At 39.2% G+C, this 23,181-nt stretch overlaps 1 protein-coding gene across 7 annotated transcripts in view; it reads left to right on the top strand.

Moving 5' to 3' along the window:
- The window catches only part of Rfx3 (regulatory factor X3), a 248,446-nt gene that overhangs the window by 105,706 nt on the left and 119,559 nt on the right, over window positions 1-23,181 (top strand). For all 7 annotated transcript variants that reach the window (XM_075973779.1, XM_075973777.1, XM_075973775.1 and 4 more), the window contains one exon: window positions 4,605-4,729. In XM_075973779.1, coding sequence (XP_075829894.1) covers window positions 4,613-4,729 — 117 coding nt within the window. In that variant the 5' untranslated portion in view covers window positions 4,605-4,612. The remainder of the gene's footprint in view (window positions 1-4,604; window positions 4,730-23,181) is intronic.

Here is a 23,181-nt window from a genome sequence, read left to right as displayed (position 1 = left end):
ATAGTAATTTAAAATTATCAAATAGCATTCTTGATCTTATGTTGAATTAGGCTTCTAAAATTCTTATAATTTGTGTTGAGTATAGCTGTATTTAGATATAACTTATTTTACCATAAAGTAACTATTATAATAATTTTGGTTAAGTTGGTTTAAGCCAAAAGTGGATTTAGCATTTTGGTCTTCCTATGGTAAGGTAAAAGGAAAAGCAATTTGAAAACTATAGATCTTTATCACAATCTTCATATAGAAAACTGAAAGTCAGTTTAGTGGAACGAGACATGAGGCTTTTCTTTATGGAAGAGAAAGTATTTCATGGAAGATCCCAGTAAGCATCAGGTGAATCCAGCTTGGTATAAGCTTATAAAGTTCTGCTGGACAAGTGATTGACAAGGTCAGATTATTAAACCGATTAATTTGGCATGTACATTGTATGTGCTAAAAAGAATCCAACTGTGAATTTGAGTGCATTAAACAATTTTCAGGAAGTTCCCCAAAGGACATTTGAATGCTTTGAAACTTGCAATAAGGCATGTTTGTTCCAAACACACTTGATTTGCCTAGGTTTGCCCATCAGCTTGAAAAAAAATGCTAATTTGTTGCATTCAGCAGCTGGGTTTTGCAATATTCTTATCCTCCTCCTCGGGGCTAATTAACCTTCTTTCAAAATGTGGCCTATTTAGCCTTAGCTTCTCATGACTCATCCAGAGCTGGCTGTACAAAGCAGAGCCCTTAGCAGGCGGGTGTGTCCAACTGCCTAATTACCAGAATGAAAAGGCCTTTGTCAAACAAGCATCTGTTGCTCACCACACACCTGACAGTCACATTAGGCAAGGATGACTAGACGGAAATTGTGCATGTCTCTCCTGTAAGAATATACAAGTCATTTACATGTGGGCTGCATCAGAGGCAAACTGCAGGGGGTTATTTAGCTTATCAAAATAGATTAATGTGACTGCTCTTGTGATTGATAAACAAATATCACTTAACAGGCACCAAAGGGACAAAACTAACCAAATTATCCCCAGACATAAACAAAGTCTCAGAAACTTGGGCTGGTGAATGAGAATGCCTTATAAGCACTCAACTGTTGTTCAGCTCCCTAAGGTAGCAGGTTCTGGACACTGCCCTCCTGGGATGAGCTTCACTGTGCACAAATGTTGGGGATTCCCCAGAATACTTTCAGTATGTCAGTGTGTCTAACAAACTTTGTGCAGATGATTATACTCTTTCAACATGCTTTATATGGTTACTGTTCTGCATTAAGATTAGGTCTTTAGAGTCAGTGAGTGTAAAGTGGCTCTGGACAAACATTTATTAGTTGAGAATTAGTATTGCTTCAGTAAAGGAAATAATTTTATGCCTTAGGGATAGTGGTGGAATGGATCTATCTCCATGACTGTTGGAAATGTACATTAAGAAAACATACATTAGAACCCCAAATTACTGTTCTGATGCCCAGTGTCCAGCTTTTTGTTTGGAAACTATACTGTCATGAGTCTACAACACACTACACCCAGTGGTTGTAAGCATGGGTTTTCAAGCCACACAGAATTAGAGTGAATTCAGATTCTTCCTCTTTCTGGCTGCATGCTTTTAGCAATTTTTAAAATCCCTCCAGGTCTGTTTCCACACTTGTTTGATAAGGGTAACATCCACATCGTTGTCTTCCTTTGGAAATTAAACTGCCAGTTGTATTTAACACAGTTTAAGTAGACTGGTTTCTAGCATAAGGAAAAGACTTAGTAAATGAGAGACCAATTTGTAGTCATCGCCATTCAAGGCAGTTTATGGAAGTCAGGAGGCTGCTTGAGAGTCCCTTCTTCAGGGCTGATGGAGGTAGTGGGAATAGAGAGGAATGAAACTGTCAGATGGTCTTGGGAGATGCTCAAGGTTTAAGAACATTGGCTGTTCTTATAGAGGATGTTCCCAGCCTCCATATGGTGACCACAACCATCCATAAATCCAGTTCCAGTGGATCCAAAACCCTCTTTGGACCTCCTTGAGAACCAGACATATATTTGGTAACAGATAGACATACATGCAAAACACTCACACATAAAAAATCTAATAATTTTTTTAAAAAAAACTAATCAAATGAACAGAAATTAGAATTAGCAGAAAGTTCTCTTGGGTTTGATTAATAGTTGGGTACACTAGATTGAGCTCTTTGTGCCAGTTTTGATTTTGAATAGACAGCTGGAGTCCGAATAGAAAGTTCTCTCCTAGTCTTTAGCTTTAAATTTAAAAGCAATCATTTCTCAGTACATATTTAGTTTACTGTTGTTGAATAGCTGACATATTTTTGCTTCCTTTATTGTTTCTTCATTCTAGAATGTTATCACTCTGTTAGTCTCATTATATTTACCTGGACACTACGTATTATTAAACTCAGCTCCCAATGTATCCTGTGAAGTTAAGAGCACAAACTTTCTTCTGACATCAAATCTTTCTTTTCTTTTTTCTATGTGTGTGTAAGTGATGAGTGATTTGACATCCCAAGCCACAAACTACTCTCCTATAAAATAAGAATATCATAGTTTTAATCATTAGTGCAAAATATTGGCACATAAGCTAGTCCTGGCAAAGCTTCCCACTAGCTCTGTGGTAAACAAGAGGGAGTATTAGTGCAAAAGACTTGACTGTGGGAACCCATATTCTACTGATGGAGCAGAGTAAAGGAGAAGCACTAGTTGGCTACATGTGGTTTCTGTATGTGTTCATCAAACAAAGGTCTACTGCTCACCCTGGAGCTTATGGGACTGAAAACCTTCGTAGCAGGTGCTATCTAATATCTGGTCCATTCCTTGTTCCTTGTAGAGAAGCAAGCCTTGCATACATATTTAGCTCCTTTGTTGTAGCACAAAATGTAATCAATACTCTGTATACTTAATAAATCAGAGGACCTGAGAGGTTTTGCTTTCATTTTTGGATTGCTGTTTTTCTCCCTATTTGTCATGGAAGAAAAAAAAATAAAAGGAAAAGATACGGTTCCTAATTTATCTATTCTTTAAAGAAAGGACAATTTTGAAGGGAATGGCCAATGCTGGGATCTACCCTAGAGATAATTAAGCACTCTTTCACTGCACTGTAACCTGGCTTTGGCTCCCAAAATGTGGAGCATTAGTGTCTTCCATCACCCTAATCAAGCAAGAATTTTGTGTAGTGAATGATGCCTTCCTCATTTATCTTAGGCATCTCCATGGTTATAATGCTAGTCCAAATGCACATTTATCTAACACACTTGATATTTAATAGGCCCACAGTTTGTATTTTTGTACATGAAAATCTTGATTTTTCAGCTTCTTTTGAAAAAAAAAAAATCACACCAGTTTTCTACAGGTTAGCCTCCCATGTATCCAGAAAGTCCAGGAGCTGAATGTGAGCCTATCTGTGCAAATGATGCTGTAGCCTCAGTCTTAACCTTTCACCACCTTTTCCTTCCTCAGTATAACTCAATTAAATGTGAAAGTCAGATTGTTTCATGGATTAATATGTTCTTGAGTAAATGTATTTATGAAAAACACTCGGAAGAGCCCTTTACATGTCTTGAACAGTTGGTGGCAGCTATCACTTCCAGACTTTTGTATCTAAAGAGATTGGGGTAGCTTTAGGACTTTGACCAAGAAAGCGATAAGAAAGTCACACATCACCTACAGAATAGCCACTATGAAACTCTAGAGAACATCACTGACATTAAAACAAAAAGCACAGCCACAGCTTTTTTTCTTGCCACGTTGATATGTTTCTTAACATCTTTGGGCATTTTGCATTTATAAAATAAGAACGGATTTGTTATTTTATCAGGTCTATTTCTAAACCTGTTGTGGAAAAAGGAATTAGATTGATCACACCGTGACAAAGATTTTGATTAGAATTAATTTTCTCCTCCAAAGAGCTGAATAGTTGAGAATTTAATTTTCTTAAGGAACATAAATGCTCATGGTGTTCTTTACTGGTTTAAACTGCAATTATTACTTTTCATAGGCTACGAATTAAATAGTGTATCCTACCTTTATTCACATATCAGAACGTTCACATTTATTTTTTATTGAATCTGTAAGTGGCAAAAGAAGACATCAAACCATAGAAGCCTAAGAAAATTATAAAATGTGATCCTGTGGCTGAATTCAGAGTATATTAGTATATATAAAACATTTGAATAATTACTTTATAATTTAGAAATGATTTAGTCTATATTATGCTTCTTTATTGTCACCCGATAGCTTCAGAAAGTGTCTAGAAAGTATAGTACATTACATGAGCATCTATTTCAGATTGAGTAGCTTTAATATTTAAATTCATAGTTCATTAAAGAATTGAGATACTTTTAACAATTGGGATCAAAAGACAATAGCTTTTAGTGAAGTTCTGCCTCTTTAGTCTCAGGTCAAGAGGTACTAATAAAGACTTTTATAAAAGTATTATTATTTTATTATTGTTTAGTTAAAAACTGATCAAAATGACTAAAACATGCATGAGTTAATATGACAGTGTTGGACTGAGTGGTATTACATGTTTGGAAGCCTCAGTTTTTGATATTAAGAATGCTGCAATGAAGCTTATAATGCAAGGGCAACATTATAAACTGTTTTTGTATATTCCAGAGACCATCATGCAGACTTCAGAGACGGGTTCAGACACAGGTTCGACAGTGACTCTACAGACATCTGTGGCTAGCCAAGCAGCGGTGCCTACCCAGGTGGTACAGCAAGTGCCAGTCCAGCAGCAGGTAAGGACTCATGGCATCCAGAGAGGTGGTGTTCCTTATGTCGTCTAACAGAACTTACTTCAACACCATGAGGAATTTACTTTCTTGCTTCCTGGAGGATGGAGATGGGCATAGTACCCTTCTAGGTCAACTCGGCAAACATTTCTTGGATATTTCCCAGGTCCCGGGTGTACCAGGTCCTTTCTTTGTTGAACTGCAGAGCTAATGGGACATATGTTCAGACCATATTCCTCTACTAGGAGCTCCTCCTATCTCTTAAAGGGAGGTGACTTTTCTGACCTGTCCACCTGTTTTCTCCTCTTTTCTTCCCACTGCTTAGTAGAACTTCCAAACCGATGGCATTTTTTTACATAGCTTGAGAGTTGTACTTAATAGTGGAAAGAATAATATACTTTATAGGCACAGAATTTGCCTTTGTGGTGCTTTAGAAATTGCCTTGGCAGTAGTTGGCTGTTAAATACTATTTAATGAAAATAAAATTATCTTAAAGGTCTGGAGATCTGACTCATCCCATTTAAAGAAGTGCAGAAGAATTAATCACCAGATGCTTAGTACAGGTCTTATTCATGCTTAGGGAATTTGGCTTGTTTTGGAAAGATACTGACAAAGTAATGTTATCCATGCCAATGAACAGTTCTGTGTGTGGTTTGTAAGCGCACTGGCATGTCATTTTTTTTCCCCAAATAGTGGCAAGAACTTGCGTATTTCAATATACTAGTTATGTTTATCTTTCTTTGTAATTTATTCCTTCCTTCCTCTCTCCCTCCCTACCCCTCTTACCTTTTTTTTTTTTTCACTGCTACTAAAAAGGAACATCCACAAATAGTGCCTTGAAAGCCACTGGGATTACTGACACCGTTACCAACTTCACAATTTAACACTGTTCAGAGAAGCAGGGCTTTCTCCAAAGGTTATTGAGACCTTGGTCTGTATTTCTGCCTTTAGAAAGCTGACTCTAATCTGTTACTATTAATCAATTGCTGAGTAAGTCAACTCTCTGGTTAAGTTTCAGTCCTACCCATGGAAAAATGGCTGTTTGAGTGAGTAGAGAATGTGCCAGAGGTTCCTAGTTCCAGAACGTACCCTCTTGAGATAGTGGCAGGCCTGTAGTATATATGTCTAACCTTCTGCCCTTGTCTTTGCTTTCTTCCTCTCTTCTTTCCTTTATTTTTTGTTTTCAGAGACAGTTTTTTTCTTTTATTAAACTTGTATATTGCCCAATGCTTACTAAAGTTTATAAAGAGTGTACATAATAGAGAAAAGTATCCAATAACTCAGTGAGCTTGTTGCTGAAATAAATGTAGCAGAACTTAGCCTCCCTCTTTTTGCATGTACCATCCATCCCTCAAAGGGCGCTTTATCTCTTTTAATTCATTATTTTATATGTACTTTCATGGGGTTTAAACATAGCTTACCCTTACTACTTTGCTATGTCTTGAATTTTTTGTGTTTAGCATTATGTTAAGCTGCTTCATTTGGATATGCAATATATGATTTCTCTCTCTCTCTCTCTCTCTCTCTCTCTCTCTCTCTCTCTCTCTCTCTCTTGCGCGCGCGCACACACAGACACACACACACACACACAGCCCCTACACACTTCCCATTCTTCATGCTACTAGTATTTCAACAAAGTAAGGAACATCTTTGACTTTACTTTATGGAGTTCATAGGATCTTTTTGTTAAATGGAACTTGTGTGTGTGTGTGTGTGTGTGTAACAAAAACAAAAGATATGTCTGTATTCCCAGCACTTGGATGGTTAAGTTGGTTAAAGGCCAATCTATAGTACAGAGCAAATTGAAGGCCAAGCTGTAGGACACAACAGAATTCTGTCACATCTATCCCACTTAACTGGAGACTACCCACTTAACTGGAGACTACTATCAGAAGAAGAAGGTCAGCATCAACAGACATAAACAGCGTGTATGTGCAAGTGCGCGCTTGCGTGCGCACACACATACACACACACACACAAACACACACACACACCCCTTTCATTTTCTCATCCTACAGGAAAAAAAAATAGTCTCTTGTATGCCTGGACCATTCTTTAGAAACCGCTGAGCACTTCTGTGTGGCTCCTTCTGGCAGGCATATTTTTCTGTTCCTCAAGTGCTTTCCTCTGGGGTGTTCAAGGCAGGTGATACCTTCCTTTTGCTTGCACTGAGCAGAAAAGGTGAGAATTCTCATTTTCTTTTTGTCAACACTGTTTTATTTCACATAGTTGGCTAGTGTTAGATTTGTTAGAAACGCTTGTTATATTTTCCTGCTGGCCCTGTTTGGAAGGATTTTTTTTTTCTTCTTTTTCATTGTTTTTCCTTTTTCCTTTCTATTCTCCTTCTCTCCTGGCCGACTAGAAGAATTTTTGGTTTGAAGTTCCCTGAGGTTGTCCTTGTGGGACAGGGATGCAACTGTCCATAACTGATAATAATAGTACTTTAATACTTTCCCATTGTTCTAACATCCCTGTAATGTTTGAAAATTTAATGTTTCCTGAGTTTGCAAACTGTATTATAATGCTGTTGAATGCTTTTAGCTTTTGTTTTTTGACCCTGGTGTATATTGATGGATACTGAAATAAAGGTATTAGTGTTAAATATAGTTAATTCTCTTGTTTTAACTTTTTAGTATAAGTCGATTAGAGTGAAAATTTTAAAATACCCATCTTGTCTTTATAAAAATACTGTATGGGCTGGGCGGTCGTGGTGCACGCCTTTAATCCCAGCACTCGGTAGGCAGAAGCAGGCGGATCTCTGTGAGTTCGAGGCCAACCTGGTCTACAAGAGCTAGTTCTAGGACAGGATCCAAAGCTACAGAGAAACCCTGTCTCAAAACAACAACAACAACAAAAATACTGCTTGAACCAGTAGATATTTGTATAATTGTGGCTAGATGTGGATGGACTTTGCCCTTCTGTCCTCTTTGTCTTTCTGCTTTGGAAGTTTTATTTGAGTTTTTCATAGCTTGTTCTTCACAGTAGTCATTTCATGTCTGTTTCTAAGAGATCTTCTAATCCTCCTAGGTCTAACAGAATTAAACTTATAGGACAGAGAATGTATCTTAGCCAGATCAGGTTATTTTAACTTTAGAACCATGACAAAAGACAGAATTTTAATCCTTATTCTAATCCTGGATCCTAGTTACCCACAGATATTGCGGACATTGATAATGATCTTAAACCATTGGATATAAGACTCACAAAGATTTTCCCCCTCCTTCAAATTTCCCAGGTACCTTTGCAGCTGTAATACTCTAACCCTGTCTTATATTTTCTTTGGAGAGAGCCATGTACATACCCTTTTCTCCCCAAATCAGCAAGCATTGTCATCACTTAATCGTACCTTCTATAGGGGTTCTGGGGTTAAGAGGCTTAAAATATGTTCAAGAAATGCATGCTTATCTACATACATACATATTATAGAGTGATGAAGGTGTAAATCACAAACAATCCCACACCAGCTTGGAATTATGATTAATAGGATGGTATTTATTTAAAGGGGGGAAAAACTTACAGATCACCATCCCAGACAACAGCCCTCTGCGCAATCAGGAAGGGAGTCTAGTCACCAGAAGCGAAGCAGGAAACAAGAGAGAGAGGAGAGGGAAGTGGCCACTTTTTTAAAGAGAGAGACCACGCCCCAATGGGCTGGTATCTCAGCAGCTATTGGCTGAAGGAGCAGAAGGACCTCCCGCAACAATAGAGGCAAGGTTGGAGTGTAAATGGAGGTTGCTTGTTCATTTTCTGACTGCCCGGATCCAATAATCATGCAGAAACTATATTAATTACAACACTGTTTGGCCCATAGCTTAGGCATATTTCTAGCAAATTCTTGGATCTTAAATTAACCAATTTCTATTAATCTGTGTATCACCATGAGTCTGTGGCCTACCAGTAAGGTAACAGTGTCTTTCTCCTTTTGCAGCTACATGGCGTCACTTAAATTCCACCTACTCTCTCTATATATCTCTATTCAGATTTTCTGACTGGCTTTACTTTGCCAAGTCTTTGGCCAAAACAGCTATGTCTCCTGGCCAATAAAAGCAACACATGTACAGAAGGACATTCCACATAATCTTCTTTTCTGTCTAATTAAAATGGAAGTTTTAACTTTACCATAGTAAAATTACATATAACAAAACAGGTGTCAAGCAAGAATTACAGTTACATAATTTTTGTGAATCTAAAGTTATATATCTAATTTATCTTTTATCTTAAGTAAGAAAAACCCTAATTATAACTATCTAGTCTTCAAATCTGTCAAAGACCCCAGAAGGATATAATATTACCTAAGTAAACAGGAAGTACATTATAAGCAACTTCTGTAACTCTAGAATTGACAGAGACATCCTGCTGCCTGGATAGTCACCCAAAGTTTTTCTGTAACATTGGGGCATCCATCTTCAGCCTATAGGCCCATAGTATCTCGCAGACTTTTCCATGAAGTAGGAAATTTGAAAGACTGTGTTAACTCTATTGGTAGTTTGTCCATTACTTTCTTCTGTGTTCTGCAGAATGTCTGGCAGACTGTTTCATGAAGCAGGAACCTGTTGATAGAGCGAGGGCCTGCTCTTCGTCCCAGCCACCCCTGCTAGCTTAACCCCTGAAATAATCACACAGAAACTGTACTCATTTAAATCACTGCCTACCCCATTATCTCTAGCCTCTTATTGGCTAACTCTCACATCTTGATTTAACCCATTTCCAATAATCTATCACCACAAGGTCGTGGCTTAATGGGAAAGACTCAGCATGTCTGACTCTGGCAGCTGTATGGTGGTTCTCTCTGACTCTGTTTTCTTCCTCCCAGAATTCAGTTCTGTCTTCCCACCTACCTAAATTCTGCCCTATCACCTGGCCCAAAGCAGATTATTAACCAATGAAAGCAACACAAATACAGAAGGACCTCCTACATCAGGAACCCTGAAGGACCATTCTTTCCTTTGGAAAGTTAAACAGTCACTTTTCTATGGGTCCTCCATGTCCAGTTCATACAGTGTACCATCAAGCAGTCCAGGCAAGTGCAGTTTCTTGCCCAAATGGTTAGCCTTGTTATATTGAAGACAAATTCCATAATGAGTTTCTTCAGTGCCATCAGCCTCTCTGAACTAATTGGTGCTACTAGAAGCAGACATGTCTGACTGTTGAGAAAAGTAAGTTCTTAGAACATCTTAAATGCCATATTCTAGAGGTCTTTGAAGTGTTGAAGATTATCTATCAAACAAATATATCTTTGTATATCTAGAAAACCTAACATGACAAGTTTGATTATTTTAAATGACTAGCTGTATTTTTAATTATGTATTACATTTTAAATGAGATGTATAAACATAATACCTTAAACAAGAATAGAAATATACTTATAACAATTGACCTTAAATTTGCATCAATAAACCAAGATCCATACCAATCAAAATATTTATCTCTATATCATATTTCAGCCCCCCATTTTTTTTAAGAAACTGACCATTAAACAGTTATAATCAACCCCCTTTAAATGAAAACAAACATTTATAAACAATAATTTTGGGAATTTGGGTGTAGTTTTCTCCAAACTGCTTCCTGCTGTTTGTTGGGTAAAGTATTTTTAGGGTTCAAAGAGATCTTTTGGGAGGGTCTTGTTCCATCAAACCACATTAGCCTGGAAGGAATCCACAGGTTCTCATCTTCTGTGGAAACAAAAGTAGAACCTCTTTTCCAAAGTAACAGATCCTTAAACTCAAAATTTGAAGTCAAGATACCTTGAAAATATATATGTTGGTTTTTCCTTAGCAGCCTCCAGAATCAAATGTCTCTCTGCAAAGCAAGCACAATAATATACATAACCCAGACTCTCTGTGTATTTTCCATTTTTATGTGGCTTCTTTTTTTACTCTATTACTTTTTAATATTCAATTATCTTTACTCCTTGAATTTTTGTCTGTAATCTTTTATATTACTTTTACTCTCTCTTTACTCTTTTTTTTTTGTTTCCCAAGCCTATGTACATTTTTAAATATGCTGTGTGTCATTTAGAGGTCTTTTACGTCTGAATCTGTCTTTATTGCATATCTGTATCTGTAAACATTTCTGACCTGGAACACCTTTTTTTATTATTATTACTAAGCAGGCATGACTAGAACCAACTCCACAGCCTTACCTGTTGGCTCCACCCCCTCCAACATGTGGGAGGTACGTTCACCTCCTCTGTAGCCATGCTCACCACCCCAGGTTTAGGGACTCAACCAGTCTATTGTCGCCATTTATCAATTTGTAGCCTGCTGCTCGTAGACCCTCATTTAAGTGCAGAACCTCCCAAAAGAGCAAGAGTTCATGCTGCTAGTACAAACCAGGAAGCTGGCTCTTAAAGAAGCCATGCAGTTTTGTTGCTAATGTGAATGTTGCTAATGCTAAGGCTCTTAAAGGAGCCATGCCTCTGCTCGCTGCCAGCAAACAGAGCCTGTCTGCAAAAACTATGGCTCTCAAGAAGTTGTACTTGGCTCTCATTTCTGTGCACCTAGAAGTCCTCTTTTTCTCTTAAGCTATTTTCAGGTCTTTGTGACTCCATTATGTAAACAGAGACTGCTCATTTGTTTCCCAGCTACCCAGAGCCAAATAATCACACAGAAACTATATTAATTACAACACTGCTTGGCCAATGACTCAGGCATATATCTAACTAGCTCTTACATCTTAAATTAACTGATTTCTATTAATCTGTGCATCAATGTGAATCTGTGGACTACCAGTAAGGTTCTCCTTTCACAGTTACATGGCATCTCTTAAACTTCATATACTCTCTCTATATATCTCTGTTCAGATTTTCAGCCTGGCTTTACTCTCTAAGCCATTGACCCAAACTGCTTTATTCATTAGTAAATAAAAGCACTGCATATAAAAGGACATCCCACATCACTGGAGCACCTGGACCAATGTGCCTGTTAATGAGGTGTGTGATAGTAAAAACAAATAGGAAAGAGTGAGTCAGCACATTTGGGAAATGAACAAATAATAGGATCCAGTGACCCTATGTTCATATTTAGTATATTGAAATTAGCTTTAGGTTTAAATAAAGATATAATTAGGGCAAGTGTGCAAGAAGTATGGATAATTAACTAGCCCTGATTAAGGTGTAGTTGACTTTATTCTACTAGGTAATCTGAAGAAGTACCTATTCCTTTAGAGAACCAATCCTGTTCCTATAATAGGATCAGCTCTAAAGGGTAGCCTTGTCATCACAGATGCTTGACCTCGTTTGGGGGTTCAGGCTTTGCAGTTTCTTAAATGCATGGTGACAGCAGGTTTAGGACAAAGCCAGAGCCCTGTACCTACCTTGAAGAGCAATATGATACGTGAGGTGACACACATAATCCTTGAGTATTTAACATGTTTATGCGGAATTAAGAATCAAGCAGGGATCTTATTCAAGGTGACAGACAGAGAGACAGGAAATTAGAGCAGACATGCCAGCCTTTCATCCTGCTTTTTGTTATCTTGTGGGTTCAAGTGAAGAATCAGTGCCTTTCAAGCAAAAATAGTTTCAAAGTACCTGTCATATTAGAACTTATCAAGGACATTTTCCCCGAGGGAATGATTATTTTAAGCCAAGATTTGTTAATATTTTAGGTGGACTAGAAGAAAGGGTTTCTGTTGTTATTTTTATTTTTAAAAAGGAAAGTACGGGCAAGAAGTTTATAAGACAGGGTACAATTAATAGAATTAGGAAAAGGAGAAGAAAATGAATTAAGAAAGGCAGTGTCCCATTCTGTATTGTACCATCAGTGATCCACCAGCCAGAGACATCAAGCTGTTTCTTACATTTCTAAAGACCCATCTAGAGTTGTCAGATCTTGTCTTTTACAATATGCAATTGGTTGACATAGAAGCAACATTCCTTGCTGAGGAAGAGGCAGAGGCCACCCTTCTCCACTGTTGGTAGATCTCTCGCTTGCCAATTCTGTAGCACTACAGTTGGCCAGCATGTCTATTTGGCCCTGGAGGGGAGGATAGTCTAGCATTCTTGGGGATTCTGGATGAGCTGAGAGGAAAACTGATAGTATAATTAGGGAAGTAGGCTTTTATAATCAGATGACAAGAGGGGAAATGATGTTTGGTTATATTCAGGGATCCACCATGGAGGCTGGTAAAGTCAAAGGTATGTCAGATTATGTTTGGAGGAAAAGGAGGAGAGCAGCAGCCACTGAGCCTGAAATCCAGTGGGACTAAGGGAGTAAAGGAAATAGAGACTCCCACCATGGCTAAGAGATTAGGGATGGGCAGATTTGTACCACTAGGAAGGAGTGGGTAAGGAGAATACCCCTAGAAATACAACTAAGTGGTGAGGTTTGGTGAGGTGGGTAAGGCTGTCTCCCTACCCCAACACTAGAGGAATAAGAAGAAGAGATGGGTCCCCAAAACTCTATCAAGAGTGAGGAAGTAGCCCTAGTGTCTAAAGAGAAAGAGATAGGTTATTCTTATATTGTAGTAACTATCCTGAGACTTATTATAGGAAATGGCGGTGGTCTGGACAAGGGAGCAAGAGCCCCCTCAGTTGCCCATGGCCTTGGAGGTTGAATGAAGAGTGACCTGGGTCCGTTGTTCTCACACTACAGGGGACATGAGGACAGTCAACAACCCAGTGTCCTCTTGATAGCACCTTGGGCATGGTCAGAGTGGTTTATGTGGGTTCTGGCAGCCCCAGGCCCAGTGACCCTCCTGAATCAGTCTTAGAAGCCTAATCTCTTCTATTTGAGATAGTTAAGTTTGGCTAGAAGGGGACATGTATTGTGACCAAGTCATCTACCCCAGCAACTTTCTGCAGAATCAGAACTATGGCTTCGTTAGGCCAGGTAAGGGAAGATAGAGGAGGTCCCATGCCTGAGCGGGAGTGGGTAGTGGGGGTGCTAAGGTCTGCCAATGAACTCAAAGTGGGCACCAGGGACAGTTGGCTTGGGCACCCTGTCACTGGGGAAGGTGAGAGGGAAGCCAGCAGGGTCAGAGGAAGAGGGGGACCTATAAGTTGAGGCCATAGAGGGAAGGCTAGCTTGCTGAATCAAAAGCAATGTTTTGGGCTTCATAGCTAGGAGCAGCTGGGTGGGGGGACAGGAAGAGCAGAGAGAGGGCTTGGAGTAGAGGGAATAGAAAGCTTAGACATAGGGAATCCTTTTCCATTTCCCTGATCGCTCACAGTAGTTGTAGAGATCCCTTATAATATTGGGATCTAGGGTGCCATTAGGCGGCCATTTAGATTAATTATTTAAGAAATATTGAGACCAAATTTGATTGCAGAAGCAAATCACTTTGGGCTCTTCAGGTCTGGTCTGAGTGGAGAGGCTGGAAGTTTTCTAAGGGTCCTCCCAAGGGGAAATGAGAGGGTATAGATGCCACCAATCCCATGGATGAAAGAGGGGAGGAAGAAGGTCATAGCTGCCTGTAGTTGAGGATGTTCCAGGACTCAGAGAGGAAGCAACAAAGACCAAGCTATTTAGTGGTCTTCACTATACTTAACAGGAGTCAGGGTTAGCTGCCTGGGAGGGCTTGGCACCTGGTACCAGGGCTTTGACAATCCCCCATGGCTTGCCAGAAGGTAGTGAAAGACTGAGCTCATCAAGGGAAATGACAGGGAACGGGATCATATAGTAAAAGCTATGAGCGAATAGAGAGGCTGTGGGAATACTGGCATGTCCAAGGGGGAAAAGGGAAGAGGGAAGAAAGGGTCTCAGTAGCCCAGTCAGGCCAAAGGAAGCTGCAGGATTGCAGCTCTGAGGGTGGGGGATGGGTGTGGTGAAGAAGGCCAGCCCTAAAGAGCATGCCTGAGGCTAGTACCAGAGGGATATTGGACACTCAAAGGTCGCTTCCTTGGACTCAGGGAAACGTTTATACCCACTGAAGAGTAAACTTACTGAATTACCATTGGTGGATGGGAATCACTGAATTACCATTGGTGGATAGGAATCATGATAGGTTGTTGAGCTGGAAGGGGAGTTTGTTGCAGGTAGACTAGATCTGAGGGATAGGGTTCTGGTGTGGCTCAGACCAGAGGGGGCACAGGCACCAGGAGAGTCTGTCTGAATCATGACATCAATGTAAGGGGTTTTCCGGCACAGAGGTATCTTGGCAATTAGGAGCCAAGTAATACCACAAACCACACCACTCAACAAACCTCACACAAACAATTTCTTGGGTAGAAAAACAGAAGTGTGGCTGCCTCCGAATGGGAAGAGAGACAGCAGAGGCTGGATAAAGAGAAAGGCTTTTTTAGGGGGGTTGGGGCATGTTCAGTGAGCTTAGTGGGAAAGAATCGTGGGATCAGAAACATTGTTTGGCTGTTAATTCAGAGTCATGGGGGTAGGGGTTTTCAAGTCTCAGAGCTCCAGGTCAAGTCAGGGATAGTGTGTTCTTCCCTTGGCACAGGTGCTTGGAGTCTAGTCAGTGTCAGGATGTTCTTCTCTTGGCCCGTGTTCCCTACAGCTACCATGACAGAAGCTAGTCAGTGTCAGGATGTTCTTCTCTTGGCCCGTGTTCCCTACAGCTACCATGACAGAAGCTAGTCAGTGTCAGGATGTTCTTCTCTTGGCCCGTGTTCCCTACAGCTACCATGACAGAAGCTGCCAGCTACTGCACGTCTAGCAGGTGCACTTTCCTTCTAGTGAATGCATTCTTGTTATTTCTAAACTCGAAACAACTGTTCAGGGTCAATGGATTTAACCTCCTTTTCTGGCCAAACTGGGGCTCAAGAAACTGAAATCACTTGTTTTGGGTAATAGTCACTTGGCCATGATAACTTGTTCTATGTTTGAGCCATCATTACAAAGTGAGTCTGTGGGGGTCACATACAAGTACTTTTAAGATTGGGGCATATCTGTATTATCAACCCAACGAAAACGTATTTTATAAAAACCAGTAAATTCTTGGCAAGTAATAGTAAGTTCCTCAATATATAGTAAAGGAATATACTAAATGATTAAAACATAGGGACAGTTCTGTGAAATCTTTTGTTGAAGAAGTAGAAAGGGGTAACGGCTCCATCTGGTAGATGCTTCTTTCTCTGAATATCAGCTCCTAGTAGAACTAGGTAAGGCTTTAGGACACATAGTTTGGGAATCATCTTTCTGCATCTTTTTTGTAGTCAGATGAATTGTTCAGCAAAATTATATATATCAAACAAACTTACAAGGTTAGATTTTTAGAATATTTGCATATCTTTTTATCCATAAAAAGTGATTATTTTGCCATTCCTTTTATCTCGAAATATTTTAGAAAGATATATACCTTTTTATTTTCTTCAAAACGTGTGTTTAGGGCAAATCAGTATACCTTCTTGTCATGAATGCCTAGTAGCTCAGTGCTAAATCCTGATTTTGATGGTTAGTACAGCCATGATTGTTTAAAACCAAGAGTTCAGTTCATGTCATCTGGGTTCTGGACTGGAGCTCTTAAGCTATCCTCCTAAAGATAAAGTAATCAGACGACTAACAAGATAAACTGTTAAGCAGGATAAACCCAATAACACAGAAAGGCTAAACATGACAGCCCTGTGGCAAAGAGCATGGTGTATTTATGTCAAGGATCAATTCTAGCTCTACCAATCTCCATGCATTTTTGAACAATCCCTCAGCCAAACTAATAAAGTAAATGATAACACCTGGAGTATAAAGGATTATTTGATCAAGGTAAGTGTCAAATAAAAAATAGGAATCTTGAATCTTACATATCCCATCTAAACACAGAACCTAGGAATAAGCATCGTATACTTAGAACATTTTTTAAAAAATTCATAATAAAATGTTAGCCCAAGGTAACTGGAGAAAGGATACCTAGGATATTTCATTTAACATATTTGAGTTGAGAAGACTCCTGGGACATTCATAGTCTGAGTCCTGTCAGTCATTTCCAGAGGAATATTTCTAGATGTCCATAATATCCTGACTTTTGGGGCTGTAATGCAGGCAGTGAACTGGAGTGCTAGGGAGCGTAGTAGGTGCTGTCTTGAGGCTGCTTGGTGAAATGTACACGGGCTGGTCTCGGTGAATCTATAATACAGTGCGCACATTTACTCTGTCCATTTATCAGAAGGTGACTACCTTTAGTCATCTCTACTGTGGCTTAACAACCTCAGTGATGCCACTTGACAGTCATCTTTGATAGCAGAGTCTGAAGTATTGAAACTGCAAATATATATTATTTTGGTGCCTAAATACAGCATTTTGATTCGCTGATCCAGTTTATCTTAGACTCTTTCATCAAGGCAGAGAGTATTGACAGTCTCTGCTCTCATGCTGACACTTCCTCCCCAGCCTCTGTCCTCTGCTAAGCTGTTCGTTTAGGCTTCTTTAGCAAAACTATTTCCCATCACTTACTAATTTATGCTACTTCTTCGTGGATGTTCTCCAGTTTGTCTTTTGCAAGTTGGTGGTCTATTTTCTTTAACTACTTTCTCAATATTATACATTTATTCAAGAGATTGCTACATAATTTGAATTTCTGGCCATCAGTAAAACTTTATACTTGATTAATAATTTATCATTACTTCATCAAGTTGAAATGTAAAGGATTTGAGAATCTACAAATCACTGAAATTATTCTAAAAGTCGTAGTATATCTGGTATCAATTACCTAAGTTATAACATATCTTAGAGCTGTGTAAGTGGAAACACTGATTTAATCCTAAGCTCTTTGCTCTAATATAAATAAAGTATTAAAATTAAACAGTAGGAATTGAATATGTTGCTAAGGAAATTGAATTATTTTACCAGTCTCTAAATTCATTTGCTTTATTTGATTAACTCCATTGGCAGGAGGAGGGGCACTTTTGCTACTGTGAAAACAGAACTAACTGACTCTTTAAAAAATCCAATCTATGAAAGCTATGACAAAGTATTGTTGTCCTGAGAGCAACTAATAATATCACATTTCAATCACATACACAGTTGCAAATAAACTGATCGACAACTTCTGATAAGACTTTCTCTTAAGTAGAGTAAAATAATTCAATAACTTTTGTCTAGTTAAAAAAGATTTGTTCTATATTAAAATAATCTTTCTTTGCATTATATATTTGGTCATCATCTCAGTGTTTATCTTATAATTATTAATAAATGATTTCTTTTTGAAACTTAAATTATTATTCCACGTTTCTCAGGAAAACATGCTGTTTCTTACATGCACGTGCATGCAGACACACCCGTCCCACACATAAAGACACTTACCAGAGTGAGTTTCTTATCTGGACATGAAAAATAAAACATTGCATCTCAGCTTGCAATTGATTCAATAAATATGTTTTATACATAGTAGAGAAGTATCCGTTTTGCTTTTCTGGTTTTTACTAGTATATGTTAAAAAATAACAGGTGTCATTATGACATTTCATACATGTATTGTCTTAGGGTTTTTATTGTTGTAAAAAGACACCATGACCATGACAACTCTTATAAAATGGAAATATTTGATTAGGGTAGGTTACTTAGTTTTAGAGGTCCAAACCATTGTCATCATGGCAGTGAGCATGGTTGTGTGCAGGCAGGTGTGGTACTGGAGCTATAGCTGAGGGTTCTACATCTTGCAGACAATGGAAGTCACCTGAGACACTGGGCGGTTTCCTCTCCAACCCCACAGTGACACACTTCCCTCTAACATGACCATGCCCACTCCAACAAAGCCACGCATCCTAATAGTGACACTCCCTCTGAGACTATGGGGCCAATTACATTCAAACTACTACACGTACATAGTATAATTTCATGTTTAACCCACCTCATTGTCCCCATCAATACTCTGTTGATCTGGCTGTTTCCCTTCTTATTTTTATATGTTTCCAGGGGATTTCTTCTCAGAGTCTCATGGTTATAAGCAGGCACTTCCACTGAGCTATCTCAGTATATGAACCTTTTAATTCAAAAGTTGAGAGTATCATCATTAACTGTTATGGCTGAAAGATATGTACTAATTTCTGTCATTTTGTTGTTTTTGTGTTTGCTTCTCCACACCTCTAGGAAGAGTTACTCTCTCCCGTTTCATATGGTGTTTACCTTCCCTTCTGTCTGTAGGAATCTGTCTTACCCACTGACTTGACAAAAGGATCTCCAGGAGAGAGGGGTTATTCTGGCATGCTTCCCAATGTAGTCTACATTGGCGGTGAGATCATGAGGGCCTGTGCTCAATGCCGCTCACAGTGCACTCACAGTCAAGAAGCGGAGTAAGATGAATACTGCTGCTCAGTTCTCTTCCTTCTTTTATTCTGTTAGTTCAAGACCTGAGACCATGGGGTGGTGCCACACACATTTATAATGGATCTTACTACCTCAGTTACCTTATTATAGAAAAATTTCCACATATAGGCTCAGCAATTTGTTTTCATAGAAATTCTAAATAGCATCAAGTTGACAATTAAAATTAACCACTACAGATTCCTTTCTGACTCTTCCACTGGACTAGAGTAATGGTCATGTATTTCTTTGGTTTGTACTTCTCATGAAAGATACCTATTTATCCTTTGACTACCCTAGTATAATGTTGGTGGATAAAGTAGTTGGTTGGCAGCTATTTCATTCCATGAAGGGCATGAAGGGCATTATGCCATGTCCTTTAGTGTTCTATTTACTTTTTTCTTTTGAGACATCTACTATTATTCTGTTTGTCTGCATGTGTGTCATGAGGTCTCACTCAGACCTTCATTTTCTTTTTTATCTGTATACTTGAGCTTTTGTAACTCTAAAATCACAAGTAGAAACTAATTTCTGGTCCTATCTGATTAGGGTTCCAAGAGTCCTCTCAATGTCTCTATCTCACAAGATTTGAGGATTTTTTTTTTTACTTTGTGAATATGTTTTTCATGCCTTTAGCTCAGTGTTACTCAACCTTCCTAATGCTGCAGCCCTTTAATACAGTTCCTCATGTTATGACCCCTAGCCATAAAATTATTTTGTTGTTACTTCATAACTGTGACTTTCCTACTGTTACAAATTTTAATATAAAGATCTATCGATCTGGCAAGGAGTCTCCACACAGGTGGAGAAACATTAGCTTGTACTTTTCCTTTCTCTATGCATGGCTTGTAGCTTAGTGTTCTAGCCCTGACTGTCTGTTTCCAGTAATATAGTCCATTGGCTAAGGCTTTCAACTGAGTATTTTTATTTGACTTCCTGAGTTTTTTTTTCCAATTTTACATCTGATTTTTCTAGCACTTAATTTCCTTGTATTCTTTTCTACCCTGACTTGTTTTCCCTGTTTCATTCCAACATTTACTAGTTTCATCATTGGTTTTGTTCATATGTTTGGGTCTTTGATCATTGATCATTCTTTTCTTTTTAAATAAAACAAACTATCTTTTTTCATTTTACATACCAATCCTAGTTCTCACTCCCTCTCCTCCTCCCTTTTCTTCCACCTACTCTCCACCTAGCCCATCCCCTCTCCACTCCTCAGAGAGGGTAGGGCACATTGCTTTGGGGAGGGTCCAAGGTCCTCCCTACCATATCCAGGCTCAGCAAGGTATCCATCCAAAGAGAATGGGTTCTCAAAAAGCCAGTACAAGCCTTAGGGATAAATCCTGGTGTCACAGCTAGTGGCCCCGTAGTCTGTCCCAGCTATTTAACTGTCACCCACATTCAGAGGGTCCATCTTGAAATTTGCATGCAAATGGATAGAACTAGAAAAACATCATCCTGAGTGAGGTAACTCAGACCCAGAAAGATGAACATGCTATGTACTCACTCGTAACTGGATACTAGCTGTAAAGCAAAGGATAAACTAGCCAATAGTTCATTACCCTAGAAAACCTAAGTAACAAGGTGAACCATGAGAAAAAAAACATATATTGATCCACCTGGAAAGGAGAAATAGACAAGATTGCCAAACAAAATTGGATGCATGGAGGTGAAGGGAAAAGGGAGGATGGAAGAGAAAAAGAAGGGAAGAAGGGGAAGGGAGAGGAGAACTAGAGGGAATGGGATAGTCCAGATGAAAGAAGGACAGAGATGAGAGCACGGAAAGAGATATTTTTTTTTTTTTTTTGATTTTTTGAGACAGGGTTTCTCTGTGGTTTTGGAGCCTGTCCTGGAACTAGCTCTTGTAGACCAGGCTGGTCTCGAACTCACAGAGATCCGCCTGCCTCTGCCTCCCAAGTGCTGGGATTAAAGGCGTGCGCCACCACCGCCCGGCTACGGAAAGAGATATTTTGATTGAGGGAGCTATTATGGGGCCAGCAAGAAACCTGGCACTAGAGAAATTCTCAGGAATCCACAAGGATGACCCCAGCTAAGATCCTAAGCAGTTAAGTAGAAGGTGTCCTATCTGACGTTGCCCTATAGTCAGATTGATGAATATCTTAAATGCCACCATAGTACCTTCATCCAGCAACTGATGGAAACAGAAGCAGAGGCATGCAGCAAAATACTATCCAGTTGAAGAGTGCGAAGAGTGAGAATATGAGCAAAGAGGTCAAGACCATGATGGGAACACCCACTGAAACAGTTTATCTGAGCTAATGGGAGCTCACCAACTCCAGCTGGACAGGAACCAAACTAGAAGCTCTGAATGTGGGTGGCATTGATTGCTCTTACATTCATTCTTTTGAGTCCCTCACTATCACTAGGGTCAGTTACTATGGGCCCTAGATTCCAAGAACGAGAGCTACAGGCACTTGTGAACTGAACCCAAGTGTTCTTCAGGGTTCAGCAAATGTTCTTAACCTTTAATTTACATCCAGCACCACGTTTGGTTTTTATTCTTGTCGTTATTGTTTAAAGAGGAGAAAAATAAGGAGAAGTAACAAGATAAACATAACTGATTTAATAAGATAATTTAAAAAAAATTTAAGAGTAGAAAACGAAAGCAGATCATCATAACCTTAGTGTGGTAGTGGCATCCGTCTGTAATTCCAGCAGAGATGGGAGGATCTCTCTAAGTTCAAACAAGGCAAGCCTACTCTACACATTGAGTTCTGTACCAGTCAGGTCTAAATAGCAAGATTATATAAGAAACCAACCCCTTAAAAACAAAAACAACACCAAAAACAAAAACAAATATCCCTTTAAATTTTAAGATCCAGCTGATGTGGGCAAAGCTTATGAGGCTGGTAACATAAATATAAAAGAGAAAGAAATGAGAAAATATTTTTAAGACTGTTAAAAATCATATGCAAATATTTAAACTGTTCAGGTCTGGTAAACAAATCCAATACTTGCAGAAAAACAAAACTACAACATCAAGAACATTGCTGAGGGGGAAAAGATAACATTAACTTAAAAAAAAGGAATAGGATCACTGCCCTGAGGACTTTCTTGGTGTGGCAGCTTTGAAATGTTGTTATACCGCTGCCTTGCTCTTCTTTCTTGGGGAACCTTGGCCCTTATTTTTCTGGGTCCATGTGCTATTTGGCCTCTTCATCTTTTCTCTGTTGCACTCACCAGCAAGCCCTGGGCAAAGCTGGCTGTAATTAGTCTCCGATGTCCTGCTCATCAGCAAGGCATGCAAAGGGAGGCAAGCAGTCCAAGGGCTCCCTGTGTCCTGTGCTTTTACATATCCACTCTTGAGACAGAGAGCACAGGGGAAATAGATTTGTTAGAACATTCCAACGATATGGAGCCAATAGGACGGCATAGGAATAAGTTCATGCCACCGTGAAATCTTAGCAAGTTCTGAATCTAGTGGTAGGAACCTGAAAACTGGAGGCCGCAAAAGTCATTGCGGTTGAATCCCAAGACTGTCTGGTGCAGAAAATGCTCCAGTCCAGAGGGTGAGAACATCTAGCTTTTTATATGGGTGCTGACAGTTTGAACTCAGATTCTAATGATTTTGAAGCAAACAAATATTTACCTGTGGAGCCATGCATGCCCCAATCCCTGTGTTGGTTTCTTAAATACTGCCTTGAGCCACTCATTACGTAAAGGGCTGAACTGATATAACTCCGTAATGTAATCAGGAAAGCATACTCTAATTTTTATCATTATTTAATGTTGGCCTTAGAAAGGTTTTTGAAATTTGACTAATTTCACATTGAAACCAGAACTCCATGTGCTCACTGGACAACTGCTCAGGGGTCTTTCTGGAATAAGCACTTCAAGATCAGTGAGAGTGGAAGAGAGGAGAGGTCACCAGTCAACCAAACTTAGTAAAGCTCCTGGAAGGTCTCATTGCTGGTCCAGTTTGTATTCTCATGTTATAATCTAAAACCATGAGTTGGGACAAACAAGCAAGTAGGATTTTTACGAAGCATAAGTGGCAATCAGCAGGCTGTTAAGGGCAACGACCCATTGTTTCAGCAGGTCATTCCGTTTCGTGTATCCAGTCAAGTCATGCTTGGCAGAGAGGCAGTACAAACAGTACTTTAAGTAAATCACTAATCAAAGCAATAAATCAGTATCTAATATAATAATTTGTCTTTTCTAACTTGCTCTACTTCATAATTTACTATAAAGGTCACTTAAAACATCTGATTATTTGCAGTGTCTTAACTGGTTTCTTAAATGAATTATG

This window comes from Microtus pennsylvanicus, chromosome 5, assembly GCF_037038515.1.
Source record: "Microtus pennsylvanicus isolate mMicPen1 chromosome 5, mMicPen1.hap1, whole genome shotgun sequence".
NCBI lineage: Eukaryota > Metazoa > Chordata > Mammalia > Rodentia > Cricetidae > Microtus > Microtus pennsylvanicus.
Note: the sequence above shows the minus strand (reverse complement) of the source record. Positions and strands in the feature narration are given on the sequence as shown.